Below are 13,940 nucleotides of genomic sequence, written 5' to 3' on the forward strand. Positions count from 1 at the left end.
AGGGGAGGGGAAGACAAGGAGAGGAGAGGGAGAGGGAGAGGTGGATGGAGAGAGTGAGATTGCTCTCCACTCTCAAGAACCCAAAATGACACATGCGACAATGTGTTCCCGGGCACGCGAGGCTCCTGCTGCTGAGCCCCAGGAAGGAGGGGGCCATTGACGGCGGCAGGTCCCTGCCGAGGGCTCCGTGGCAGCGGACACGGGCCCTGGGGGGCTCTGAGGGCGGGCCCGCAGTGCAATCCCCTCGGCGCCTTCCCGCCCTCGGCCGAGCCGTGGCTGAGGCCTGAGGAGGGTCCGCCCGCCCCGCCGAGCCCCCTCAGCGCCGCCGGATCCTCCTCGGTCCCCGGGGCTCCTCATCCCCGCAGGGCCCCTCAGCGGCCGGCTCTGCCCATCCGTCCCTCAGGATCCCGCTAAGTGCAACGCGTCCCTCCTGGCATTGCTCAGGCCCCCTGTCCCCTCAGCGTCTTGGTCACCCCATCCCCTCAGGTCCTGCTAAATCCTCAGGGCCTGGCTGGCTCCCCCTGTCCCCTCAGGCACCACTAAATCCACCCTGACCCATCCTTTAAGGATCCCGCCAAATCCCCCCTGCCTGCCCTCTGAGGGTTCTGCTAAATCCTTTCATTCCCTCAGTGCTCTCAGGGTTCTCCCATTCCCTCAGCGCCCAGCTGGGTGATCCCAGCCTTTCTGGATCCCACTAAATCCTCACATCCCCCCAATATCTGCCTGGGTGCCCTGTCCCCTCTGATCCCATAAATCCTCTCATCCCCATCAGTGCCTGGTTGTGTCCCCCCATCCCCTCAGATCCGACTAAATTCCTCCTTCCCCCACAGCAGCCGACTGGGTCCCCCATCCCCTCAGATTCCATTAAATCCCTAATTCCACTTGGGGCCCCAGCACCCATCTCCTGTTGCAAGGGGAAGAGCTCAGGGAATTTTGTCAGGGCTGCCCTGAGACCTTTTGCCAGGCACCATGTTCTACGTCCATTTGCTCATCAACAAGCGGGGACCACTGGCCAAAATCTGGCTGGCTGCTCACTGGGAGAAGAAGCTGACCAAGGCACACATCTTTGAGTGCAATTTAGAGGCCACCGTCCAAAAAATCCTTTCCCCAAAGGTAGGCTGTGGCATGGGGAGGGATCTCCTGCAGAGTCCTGGGGTGGAGCTGTTGGTCTCTTGTAGAGAACTCTGTTATTTCTGTGTAATATTTTAATGGTTTTGCCAAAAATACTAACTCCTGAACAACCTTTTTTAAAATTTCAATCCTCACAGTTTGCTATAGCTCTGCGAACCTCTGGACACTTACTCCTGGGGGTGGTGCGGATTTACAACAGGAAAGTAAAGTACCTCTTGGCAGACTGCAATGAAGCTCTGACCAAAATGAAGACAGCCTTTCGTCCAGGTATACACAAAATTCAGCATTTTTTCATCTGTGTCCTCTCATTTTAAAAGTTAATTTTCGGATATTTCTGTTAAATACACATTACTGACCCCAAAAGAAACTGACCATACTATCACCTACTGCTGGTCTGGCTTAATTTACTGCCATTTCAGATCTTTGACTACCTTAACAGAAGCAGTATCTTAAGTGGGCTTACAAGAAGATGCTAGAATTAACCCTCCATTGCTGAATAATTAATTTTAATTTCTGATGACACCAACAACATGTCTAACAGTGTCAGTGCCAGACCTGACAGTGTGTTTTGAGCTCTAGCCATGTAGACAGGGAGAAGGGAGCTGAGATGACTGGAGCCTTTTCCAACAGGCTCTGTATTTGTCATACTTAGGCAATAAATGGGAGGCACTGTTGTCTAAAAAAAAGCCTGAGAACAGCAGTGTCTACTGCCAGTTTTAATGTGCTTTGTGACCTGGTCTGTTTGCAAAATAGTCAATAATTACTCTGCATTATTCTCAAGGATATGATCACAGAATTATAGAATCACAGAACCATTTAGGCTGGAAAAGCCCTTCAAAACCCAGTCCAACTGTTCACCCAGCACTGCCAAGGCCACCACTAAGCCATGTCCCCAAATACCACATGTCTTTCAAATCCCTCCAGGGATGGTGACTCCAGCATTACCCTGGGCAGCCTGTGCCAGGGCTTGAAAACCCTTTTAATGAAGAAATTTTCCCTTAATATGCAAGTGAAATCTGCCAGCCACAACTGGTGGCTGTTTTGGAGAGAGATCCTACAGCAACTTGGAGGGCACCACACAGCTCAAGAGCACACAACAGTCACCACTGCTGCAACAGAGACTTTATTTACCTAGAGAAAAGGGGGGAGAAGAATCTCAGCAGAAGTGGTAAAATGCTGAAAAGGGATGTTCAGGGATGCTGTGAAATCTGCATCAACAGAAATAGACAAAAGTGATCTGACTTTGAAATTAACCCTGTTCTGAGCAAAAGGCTGGATTGGATGACCTTGAGAAATCCCTCCTCTCGTGAATTTTCCCAAGATTCTCTGATTCCCAAGTAATTGGGAGTCTGAGTACATAATTATTCGCTGCTGGAGAACAGTGTTATGGAGACAGAGCAGAGGAAAGGAAAACACAGTGGTTTATTTGCAGTGCTGTGAAAGACTCTGGGCTAGACATCAGCTGGGAGAACCTTCCAGGGACTTAAAGTAGCTGCTCACCAACACGAGTACTTACATATTTCAGGTCCTGTTGCAGCAGACTCTTTTGTATCTGTCTGTAAAAAATAGATCATCTTAAGGACATGGAAACTGAAATTTCACTTTTGGGTGCCTAAGCTGTACCATTCTGTGATTTAGAATGGCAGCAGCCCCTCCTGACAGGTTTATGGGCTTATTATACCTACTTGGGAGACAGCACTACTTTTATTTTATTGATACTTATTTTGTTATGTTGTCTGTTTATTTCAGGCCTTCTTGACCTTCCAGAAGAGAACTTTGAGGCTGCTTATCAGTCCATTACATTACCTGAAGAATTTCATGATTTTGAAGCACCACTACCAGATGTAAAGTAAATGCCTCCCTAGTTTTTATTCATTCTTTTAGAATTTTCAGAAGTAAAAGCTATACACTTGCTGTTATCTGATTGAGACTCAGATTGAGTTGTTTTGATTTAATAACTGAGTTCTCCTAAATTCTGAGCTCTACAGCCACAGGCATTGTGCTTTGGTAGTTTTCCTCAGTCCTTTAATCAACAGACCTTCACAATGGAATAATGTCTTGAACTTAGACTTCAGGATTTTAAATTGTCTGCGTGAAGGATGCAAACAGCTTTCTGAACCCCAAGAGAAGAGATAAAAATTAGTATTAATCCTGAAAGATGTGGCCAGTAACCACACAGTGTTGCACTGTTCCACTGGGTAGCTTCATTTTGTTTCTGCTCCACTGCTCCCTGGGGCTGGGGTGTTTTATCAGCAATAGTCAGCCTGGCTCCTGAGAAAAAGCCAGCACATTTCTTAGGCTTTTTTGACACAAAGCAGCACTAATGTAGAAAACTGATAAAAACCAGGAGGCTAAGTCATGTTTCTGATGGCTCTAGTGCCTCAAAGGTCCAGGACAGGAGATTTCCACTGAGGGTTGCTCTGTACCTCCTCATAAATATGGTTTGATGGGATCAGTAAGGGTTTATTATTTTGTAAGTACAGCTGCAATATAATACACTTTATTCAAGTGCCTCAGTGTGCTGACTCTGTAAAGGTGCCTTTTCTACCTGCCCAAAGAGTTGTGTAATTTGATTTAAAAGATGTTTTGCTAATTAGTTGCCTTCTGACAAGGGTCTGGTAGGTACCAGGGCTTGGATGGGAACAAAATCACAAAGGCCCAAGTTTAGTGGCAAAAGGGAGTGGAGAAATATGGGGATAAAATTGTGATAAAATGCCAGGATTGAAGGCTGTGTAGAACCAAGTTTTCACATTCCAGCTGAATGCTCAATGAGTTTCAGTTCACTCTCTATTTTTATAATGTTTTTTTCATCAGGGCCATTGATGTTGCTGAACATTTTACCTTGAATCAGAGCAGAGCTGAAGAAATCACACTTACAGAGGATTATGAAAGCAGTATACTTCTCTGTGATAGAAACTTTGGTGAGAGTAGTTGAGAGTAGAAGAATTTCATAAGGGGAAGTGTGTTTTATGTGAAACTTTTATGTGAGCCCTTTCCATTTGTGAAAAAGCTGTGATTAAAGGTCCATTTGTTTCATGCTTTTGCTGATTGGCCTATCATGCTGTCTTAGGTTTAAAATTTTGTGTAAGCAATATAATCTGGTGTCAGAGACTGAGAACCAAACCAAACATTTCCTGCTTTTACTAAATTAGATAACATTGTTTATTCTTTATTCCATTTGAGGTATGGGGTGTCTTGTAACCTTTTAAAAATTACTTGAAAAATTAGGAAATTGATACATCTGAGTTTACAAAATTCACACAGATGTGGGATCAGGAATTGTGTGTTCCCTCAGATGAAGAAGCAGAAGCCCTGAGGAGACAGAGCTTCTTTGAGGGCAGTGTCCTGACGAGCAGTAACAGTCTGGTGGCAGATCCCAACTCAGCCAGCACCAGTGGAGACAAATCTGTGCTGCATGAAGGTGTTTACTGCTTCCAGGATGACCATTTTGGGGATGAGGAGGATGCTGCAGATATGATTGGTAGGGTTTGCCACAGGCAAAGAGAATTGGTTCCCTTCCAAGTATTTTCATTCTTACAGGAAAACAGTCAAGAGAGCAGCAAAGCGATTGTTGTCAAACATAAATTCTGTGTTAGCTGTTGTTTCCATACATATATTTTTACTACTTGTCACTAAGTCTATGATCACTTAGACACTGCCAAGTCAAATTGGTTTAAAGGCTGTATTTCATTATTTTAGAATTAAAGGCATTAAATTTATGCTTAATGTTTAATAATGAATTTCTGTTTTCAAAGGTGAAATAGTGCAGCACTTTTTATCCTTACTGTTGTAATAACAAAGGCAGCAAAGTAGTTTCTGGATCATTATGGCTTAGAGCATTTATGTAAACCTTACAGACTGATACCTGTTAACACTATTAAGGCCATATAAAAAAAAAAAGGGTGGAAATCTCAAACTTGGGACTAATCCCCTCCTTTGTGTGCTGCTGCAGACAGCCACACCACTGCCAGCCATCTGCAGAAGCTGAGCTTGCTTTCTTTGCAGAGTATTAACCTTGACTAACATTGGGCTGTATCAGACTGTATCATGACTACTAAGGCTTAGAATGATTAAAACTATGTGCTTTGTATTTAAGAAATCTTGTTGAGGGATGAGCAAAATGTCCTAGATAAAGACATTCTTGACGAGGAGGAAGCACGTCCTTTGTCACAAGATCTGCCAGAGAACAGCACAGCCAGTGAGTTTGCAGTGTCTGCTCCATCTCACATAAACCCTCTGTTCCTCTGTTAATGCCTAATGTCACTCACATTCAGCTTTTTGTATCCTTGTGCCTTTTTCCTTTCTTCATTTATTTTACTGCTTTTTTTCCCCCCTAAACTGCTTCATCCACCATTTTAGGATCATTTTATTTGATTTAGGGATTCCAAATTTGTAACTTCACATTGCTTAGAAACACCTTCATGTGACATCCTGTTGGATATGCTGTTGGTTCACCCTGCTGCTCACAGCATGATGTCCCTTTTGAGGGGGAAAGAAACCCAAATAAGGCTGTCCTGTAACAGTGAACTTTCCTAGTGAGAGCTTAAAAGATCTTTTCCAACAGAAACAATTCTGTGCTTCTATTTCTGGCTTCATATTTCTGCAACAAATGACACTTAAGTAGCTCATAAATGTGCTGTTAATCTTCTTTTGGTTTGATGCTGATGAAAGAAATTAAGCTTTGATAACTATTTCTGAGAAATTTTTGCTATCTTAAATCCCTACTCCCCCATCAGAGTGTTAGTTTAAAACAGAGAATTCTGGAGCCGCTTTAAAGGGATAGAGTGGCTCTTGCCTCTCCTTGCTCTGTTGCTGGTGCTGCTTGTTATTTTCTGTTGACAGAGGTGTCCCCACTGCCATGCACTTGCCTGGAACTGGAAACAGATAGGGATTGAAACTAAACACATTTGCCCCTGAACACTTTTTGTTGTGTGGATTTTTCTCCAGATCTGTCTCTGCTATGGCCTGGTCATTCTGGGATCAGTGAAGGGAAGTGCAGAGCATTGAGAGTATGAGAAGGAACTGGTGAACATAAGGGAGATTATAAACAAAAACACAGTTTCCTATTTCTTGCTGTTTTTGTCTGGTAGCATTCTCTGTCGTGTGATTGAGAAATTAGTCCATATTGTAATTTTTCTTTGTTATTAATTTGGGTTATTTGCTGGGTTTTCTTGCAGTTGAGTCCAACTGTGCAGACACCACTGTTAAGGATGGAAATCCCACAATGAAGGAGACAATCCTTTTGTTCCAGGAAGAAGGGTTTGTGCTTGAGCCAGTTGATGATGCAGGTCAGAAGTTGATCTGTTTCTGATAAATGTTTGCATTAACTAGTTTTGGTTTGCTTTTTAGTATTGTAAATATTTGCAATAAAGATTATTCCCACCTTAGATTTCATCTGCTCCTGCAGTCAGAGTTCATTTTTACAGTAAATATTATACAAACCCAGTGTCCGGTTATTTATCCTAGCTTCCCAAATTTCTACTTGCAGTTTTTTCCATGTACAAGTCAAGTTTTGTTGCTCTTCAGCTCTGGTAGCATTGCAAGCTTGGCCTTGGGGGTGGTACTGAAGATTCACCTGAAAAACTTTAATTGCCAGTCAAACATCAATGACTTTTATATTTAAAATCACAATCCTAAAACTTTCAAGCCTTTGGAAAACATTGGTTTGTGAACTTTTAACAAGATCCAGGTGAAGAGTATTACATTTCCTCTGCAGAGGAAATCTAAATGTCCCCTATCACATTGGTGGCTGTTTATGAATAAGCAAGCTCATGTTGACAGCAATATTTACAATATTGGAATTTTCTGGCCTGCCCAAACAATATCCAGGAAGTTATGACTATATAACTAATCTGTGCCTTTCTTTTGTGTTTACCTCTTGATTAAATTGGTAAAGGATTAAACTGACAAATACAGATATTAATTATGAGGTAATGAAACCTCTTGAGTGCATCAGCAGTTCCTGGAGCACTTAGCTTCCTGATGGATTAAAGTTTATTCAGTCTTGTTGCTCTCTTGTGTGTTTTCATTATGTTGTCTTGTACCCAGCTCGTTATTAAAAGAATCATTTGTCTTCCACAATTAAACATAAGGGAATTTCCAATAAAAGAGTGCAAAGAGTGAAAACTTCATAGAAACTTTTGAAGGACTGGCCTGTGCACTTGTGCTTTGATTTTCAAGTCCAGGCAGTGTTCAGAAGGTCGGCAGCCAGATTGATTCACTGGGCTTTTTTTGTGTGCCTAATGTCCTAGGAATAGACCTTAAGAGTTGTTATTAATACTTGCTTTATGTAGCTGTTACCCCGAGGAAGAGAAAACAAAGAAAGAGGAAGCTGCTGGTGGATGTAGAGAAGGAGCTCAGCTGCCAAACCATTTACAAGCAGCTCTCCAACTCCTCTGACCTCCTGGCCACGCTGGACCTCGCTCCCCCCACCAAGAAAACGATGATGTGGAAGGAGTGGGGAGGTGTGGATAAACTCCTGTCCCATTCTTCACAGCCTATGATTCATGCTCAGCTGCAAAAGGTAAACATCAGTTCCTTGTGGGGTGTGTGCCATGTGTAGGATCCAGGATTGTTGCAGAGCTGGGATCTGAGTGAGAGAGTTTTGCAGACTCTGATCTGAAGCTGGAGCTGGCTGCAGGTGTGCCCTGAGCATTGCTGAGCAGTCCAGGTCAGCAGACACCTGATGGTTTGCACCCTCACCACTAATTGTTTCATCATCTGTGGGGTCACAGCCTTAACCTTCTGCACTCCAACAAGAGAAAAATTACAAAAGGAACAAGAGAGCTGATGTTTCATTTCACACACTGGCACCTGACTGATCTTATACTGAGACACAACTTTTTACTCCTCTGTCCATTTTTTTTATACTTTCTCCTTTGTTGTATTGTTTCCTGGTTTATTTCCTCTTTGGAATAAATTTGAGTTATCTTTTGTTTATATTTACTTTAAAGGTACATCAGACATTAGTAGTAGAATATTGCTGATGGATTTGGAAGGGTTCACTGCAGCAGTGCAGCTTCACCACTTAGAGTCCAGCTGCAGAATTACAACTTGCTCTTTAAGAAGATGAAAACTGCAGATGTTTCTTTCTTTCATCCTTCCCTACTGGCTGGCTTTAAAAAAATGATTCAAGCTGCTCCTAAGATGTTTTTTTTCATGGAATTCATGTCAGAGCTGCAGAAAGCTATTGCTTAAAAACAAACAAAAAATTGCAGATTTTCAGAGTGACCTAATTCAAATACTGAAATTCTGGGTTGCAGTCATTAACATACAGCTCATATTCATATTTTGTGTTGATGTTTGTAAATAATCTGACATGATATTCTGAAAGCAAACAAAAAATAATTATTTTCAGTTGTTTGAAAAATGCTTCAAGACTGACAGATTTAAGATGAGAGCAAATGGAATACAGAGGGTGTCTGAAATGAAAGAAATGAGAAAAGAGCAAGATACTACAGGTAATATTTTAATTCTGTTGTGCAGAATTAGGTGTTAAAGAGTATTTTCTATTCTACATAGTGTTTGAGAGACACAAGAGGTGTTGTTGTGCAGTATTACAGAAATCACTACTTTGCTGTTCTTTTGTTTCTTAGAAATTAATGTAATCCAAGTTTTTTCTTCCTTGTGGCATAAGAAGATATTTTTTGTTTCATCTTTGGTTTCTCTAATTATCTCTGAAACTACAGATTTGGGTAATGTTGCTTGTGGGGTTTTTTCAATATAATTGAAAAAAATTAGCTTCCCACTTGTCCTAAGCTTAATCAAAGTTCTATCCAAAATTCCAAATTAATGTAAAAAGTTCTACTTGTATCTGGAAGATGTGTTTGGTTAATATCAGGCAAGAAGAAATGTTCCATTTTAGATCTTCTGAGAAGGATGTATCCACTTTCATTCCTTTGCTCTGCTGGGAACCTAACCTGTCTCAAAAATTAATTAACAAACCCACCTCCTGTGAGTCCATAAAGGTCAACTTTCAGAAAAGGAAAACCTGCCTTAGAAGGTTCTTCTTCCATGATTCTTTTGGGAATGATGTTTCTTCAATATTTGCTTATTCTGGCTCTTCCTCTCAAAGACTGTGAACTTGTGTGTGATTTTTGATTTTCAGAGGGTTTTTTAAAGGATGGTGATTCACAGTAATTTCCTCTTCAACCTTGGTTTTCTGTTAATACAGAGGTGCTGCCAGTAGAAGAGCCAAGTTACCTGCAGGAGCCAGCTCATTCCGAGACTGGGAGAAAAATTAGAAATGATTCCTTTATGTTGACATCACAGAATGACAGAAATGAAACCAATGAGAACTGTGGTGAAATTATAGTGAGCAGTTTTCCTCAGTTTTAGAGACCTAAGTGTGCCTATTGGTTCCACTTTTTGCTAAGATTCCATTTAAAATATGTTAAGAAATTAATAATGTCTGGAAAGGATGCTAAAAACAGTCAAGAGAGCATTAAGTAGCTTGTGTGATGAAAGTTTATTTATAATTTGGTGAACTCCCACAATGAATGAATGGTTAATTAAAATGTTTATTAATCAGCATAGATTACAGTTTAATCACTAAGTATACACGAGAGCTTAATATTAAATATGAAATATTGTACTGAAGAGACAAATATAATCTTTATAAAGGATAAAACTTACATTTTGTGTGTCATATTGAGGAAATACTTAAGCAATATATCCTTCATCTTCACTTCTGCTAAAGGGCATTCTTTAGAGAATATGAGGCTCATTAGTGTTGAAAAGTGATGAAATTGGAGCTAATGGCAGCAGAAAATGTGTGCTCCATGCCTGACCTCTTCCCATAGGTTTAGATTCATCTGTGGATAAATCCTACAGCAAAGTCCTTCTCTGTATCAGGAAAGACATGGTAGAAATAGCAGCTATTAACTTCTTTTGAAAAACTTAATTACAATAAATTCTTTGAGAAGTGTGTAAAGAGAATTGCACTGTGTGCATAAATAGCCAGGCATGGTGATTGTCTTCTTCATGTTCACAGGAGGATGGAGCAGCTTTCTCTGAGAGCTCAAGAAATTCCCTGGTCCAGGAGGTTGAAGCACAGCAGGTGGAGGTGCCAGAGGTGTGTGTCCTAAGCTGATGGCCTTGGCTTGTTTCAGGAGAGAACCCTGTTTCTTAAAAAAAAAAAAAATAGCATTGTGAACTTCCAGGGAGTTTTGCTTCCTGTGAGAAGGAAATAATTCCAATTCAACCCTGCTGGTTCTGAGGATGTTCAGGTACTCTGAAACCAGGGCAGTCAGCTGCAAGCTTCAGAGGTTAAACCCAAAATCCCAAGTCAAATATTTGAATATCTCTTTAAGCTCCTGGCCAGTGCAAATCCTGTCAGAATCCCAGTGCCACAGAGCAGTACCTGGCTGTGGAGCTGCCTCACTGGGACCATGTCCATGTTGCACCTGAGCTGTCTCTGAGCACAAAGCACACAGGTCCCATTCTTTGTTTCACACAGCCTTGTGTGAGCACAGAGGTGCCAGAGGCTCCAGATTCCCTGAGTTTTGCCATCCAGCTCCATCTGGATTTTCAGCCAGCCTGGAACTCCTGTCCTTTTTCTTGTGGTGTGTGATTTTTTTATAAACCCTGACTAACTTTCTGTTTACTTCCTCTCAAGGAGCAAACAACAACAGGGAAAGACAATGAAGAAATAAGATGGGGCAAAAGAACTCTTCGGTTACAAAAAACCTTACAGGTACCAGTGCTGGATTTTGTTATTAGATACCAAAAGCTGGTGTTGATTTCAGCTGAACCATGTTAGAAAAGCTCTTCCTTCTACTGTCTATTCTGTCTCCCTTTCTCACCTGCAGCATGTGCTTTTTTTTGTATTTCTGCGGAAAATCAGGATTCTGGGTGCTCAGTGTGTGGTGTTCCTTTCCACAGATGCAGGAATTACTAGAATTTTCTGAATGCTCTTTTTTTTGAACATATTTCAAAGGTTCTGTGCAAATAGTAAATAAATATTTACCCCTAGGTACAGCCTTTAAAAAACAAGAGATAACTGATCCCAAAGAACTGCTCAAGCATATTTATTGTTATCAATCACAAAGCATGATAGAAGCACTCCACTGGTGTAATGGAATTCTGTGGAATTGTAGGTTTTAGTAACACACAGAAGTAGCAACACTATTATGGCATTAAAATGTTAGGAATCACTTCTGTAAACACAGATGGAAGATAGCCAGAGAGGTTGTGGACTCCCCATCTCTGGAAGTGTTCATGGCCAGGTTGGATGGGGCTTGGAACAACCTTGTTTAGTTTGAGATATTGAGGGTGGGAGATGGTCTTTAAGGTCCCTTCCAACCCAAACCAGTATGTGCTTCCATGATTCTATGGAGATGGGATCCCATTTGAGCCATTCAGGCAGAGATATTCCCTCTGTGCTTTGCTCTCTGTTTGGACTCCATGGGCTCCAGTTTTACTGGTGCAGAAGCTGCCCTGACTGATTTCTCATTTCCCTCACACAGCAACTGAAGAGATCAGGAGTGTCTTCCTTCAGTTTCCGGGAGCTCTGCCGGAGAAACAGCCGGAAAGAAGCTGCAGCCACATTTTACATCTTCCTGGTGCTGAAGAAGCAGCAGGTCCTCCAGCTGCAGCAGCCCAAGCCCTTTGCTGACCTCACGGCCACTGCTGGGCCCATGTTTGACAAGATCAGATAAACTGATCAAAATACAGCTTAGGTTGCATTTCCCTGCAAATTGTTTTTCTGGGAAAAGGATGGAATGTCTTGTCAAGCTGTGGGAGATGAGCAGAGCTCCCTGCCCTCTACACCACCCAGCCATGGCTGGTGCAGGGGTCCTGCCCCAGGTGATCACTACAGGGCTTACTATTAATATTTATAGTTACATAATGAGTTACATGATAGCTAGACAATATGTTAATAAAATACCACTAAAATATATATTCTACGCAAGAGATTTACATTGTGAAGGATTTTATAAAAGTCCTCAAAGGAATTTTATAAAAATCCTGAAAGGAATTTTATAAAACCTTTCTCAGAGACTACCTTTGGAGCTTAAATTATTTTTACAAGGCTTGTGTCTGTTAATTGTCTAATACCATCAGTAAGAGTTATCTGTTTACTCTCTGTAGCAAAAAATTTTAGACTATTTAAAATTGTTACTTTCAAGAATGTTCAATATTTCATATCTTAAGATCTAGCAGGGTACTGTCTCCAGTGTTGCTTTTGTGTGTTCAGGCAGACAGAGGTTACACTGGCCCTAGAAGAGTCCAGAAGCTGCAGCCAGAAATTGTATTTCCTAGAAACCCTGCCTTGTCTGATTTCACAGAGCTTTTTAACTTATTAACACCTTTATTCATGTGTAGACCTATTTAAAAAATGGATGGTAACTGAAATATTATTAGTTCTTTGCATTTTTATCTAATTTAGGATAAATTTTATCCCTTTTACTGTCATTTTCTGAAGCTCTTGGTTTCCAGCTGCCCCCCACCTGGAGGAGGAATGGTTGTGCCCCACTCAGCTGCTTTGGTGACATCACTGTTCCTTGATGTGGAATCAATAAAAATCAGAAAATGTTTCCTTTGCTTGTTGTTGTTTCTTCTGAAGGATCAAATCCTATGGGTTCATCTCAGGGTCAGGGACTTGGTGATTTTACTTTAAATGGGAAAGGATGGGTGATGCTGTCACCTGACTTCAGCTGTTCACTCACCTCAGTGACACCCTGTTTGTCTGTGCCCACTGACGTGTGTGGTTCCTATCCCACAGGATTTGGGGTGCTTTGGTTTTGAGGGTCTGTTCAAAGGAGTAAAAAGGCTTTAAAAGAGGTGAAGCCCCAGTGTGGGGCATGGGGTGGCCACTGGCTGTGGGGGTGTTCCAGCTGAGTGTCCTTTCTGAACAGGAATATTTGATTACATAAGTATTGGGCCTGTGCTGCTGTTCTCTGAGGAGTTCCTTTTCTGGGTGTAAGGAAGGGAAAAGCATCCCTGTATAATAAAAACCTCTCCATTTTCTGCAAAAGAAACACTACTTTTGGGTGGGAATAGGAGCATGGCTCTGGCCAAGGCTGGAACCAAGGGCAGCTCATCTTTTCCTTGTGGCAGGCCTGGCACTTCCAGAGCCAGGTGCTGACCTGGGAAAAGGGTTTGGGTTTGGTGAAAACCTCTCCCTCTTTCCCTGCAGCAGGCCCAGTCTCCCTGGAGTGGTGCTCCCACTCTCCAGGTCAGGGTGTCCTGGGAGACCCAGCACTGCAGACTGCAGAGGGAAGGAGAAACCATTTTTCTTTCCCAAAAGCCATCAGGAATGACTCTGCATCTCACAGCAGAGCTGCTGCCTGTGCCACATGGTCAGAGCTGCTCCAGTGGCAGCAGCTGTGATAACTCATTAATTTTCCTTTCAAGGAGAGAGGCTGTGCGTTGGATTCACCGGGAAAGAGGGAAACAAAAGGCAGCTGGAGGCGGGCAGGAATAAATGGGAGGCAGGAGATATATATACACTGAAAACAGTCTGTGTGTTGGGATAAATGAGGCACAGATCATGCAGGAAATAGTGCTGCAAGAAAGACTGACATGTATTTACCAAACAGGTTTGTCAAAACTCTGAAATAACCATGGGGGCGTGACAAAGGGAGCTGGAATCGTCTGGGAAGCACAATGGGCCTGGGGTCCAGACCCAAACTGGGCTCAGGTTCCACTCTGGCTGTGAATATTTCCCACATAAATCCGTATGCGGATCCACACAGGCTGGATGTTCGCAGCACAGGCACAAGTGCATCTCTGACGCTCCCGGTCCCCACGGGGGTGTCCGCAGCCGACCTTGGGCGCTCCGGCCGCGGGCACGGCGCTGCCCAGGA

General features: G+C 42.5%; 1 protein-coding gene across 1 annotated transcript; it reads left to right on the plus strand.

Moving 5' to 3' along the window:
- The first annotated feature begins 306 nt into the window (after nt 1-306).
- Nucleotides 307-12,640, plus strand: RAD21L1 (RAD21 cohesin complex component like 1). The gene is made up of 13 exons (XM_063172413.1): nt 307-1,113; nt 1,269-1,398; nt 2,881-2,980; nt 3,946-4,052; nt 4,427-4,612; nt 5,228-5,329; nt 6,309-6,419; nt 7,425-7,654; nt 8,489-8,591; nt 9,305-9,444; nt 10,124-10,204; nt 10,748-10,825; nt 11,598-12,640. Exons 1-13 carry the CDS (start codon nt 970-972, stop codon nt 11,787-11,789), a joined length of 1,704 nt encoding a protein of 567 aa, XP_063028483.1. The 5' UTR covers nt 307-969; the 3' UTR covers nt 11,790-12,640.
- The last annotated feature ends 1,300 nt before the right edge of the window (nt 12,641-13,940 follow it).

The sequence above is a fragment of the Melospiza melodia genome, chromosome 19 (genome assembly GCF_035770615.1).
Source record: "Melospiza melodia melodia isolate bMelMel2 chromosome 19, bMelMel2.pri, whole genome shotgun sequence".
NCBI lineage: Eukaryota > Metazoa > Chordata > Aves > Passeriformes > Passerellidae > Melospiza > Melospiza melodia.

Coding starts and splice junctions, on each gene's coding strand:
- RAD21L1 (XM_063172413.1), top strand. CDS start 970: ATGTTCTACGTCCATTTGCTCATCAACAAGCGGGGACCACTGGCCAAA. Junction 1,114..1,268: donor AAAAAATCCTTTCCCCAAAG/GTAGGCTGTGGC, acceptor CAATCCTCACAG/TTTGCTATAGCTCTGCGAAC. Junction 4,613..5,227: donor GGATGCTGCAGATATGATTG/GTAGGGTTTGCC, acceptor TTTGTATTTAAG/AAATCTTGTTGAGGGATGAG.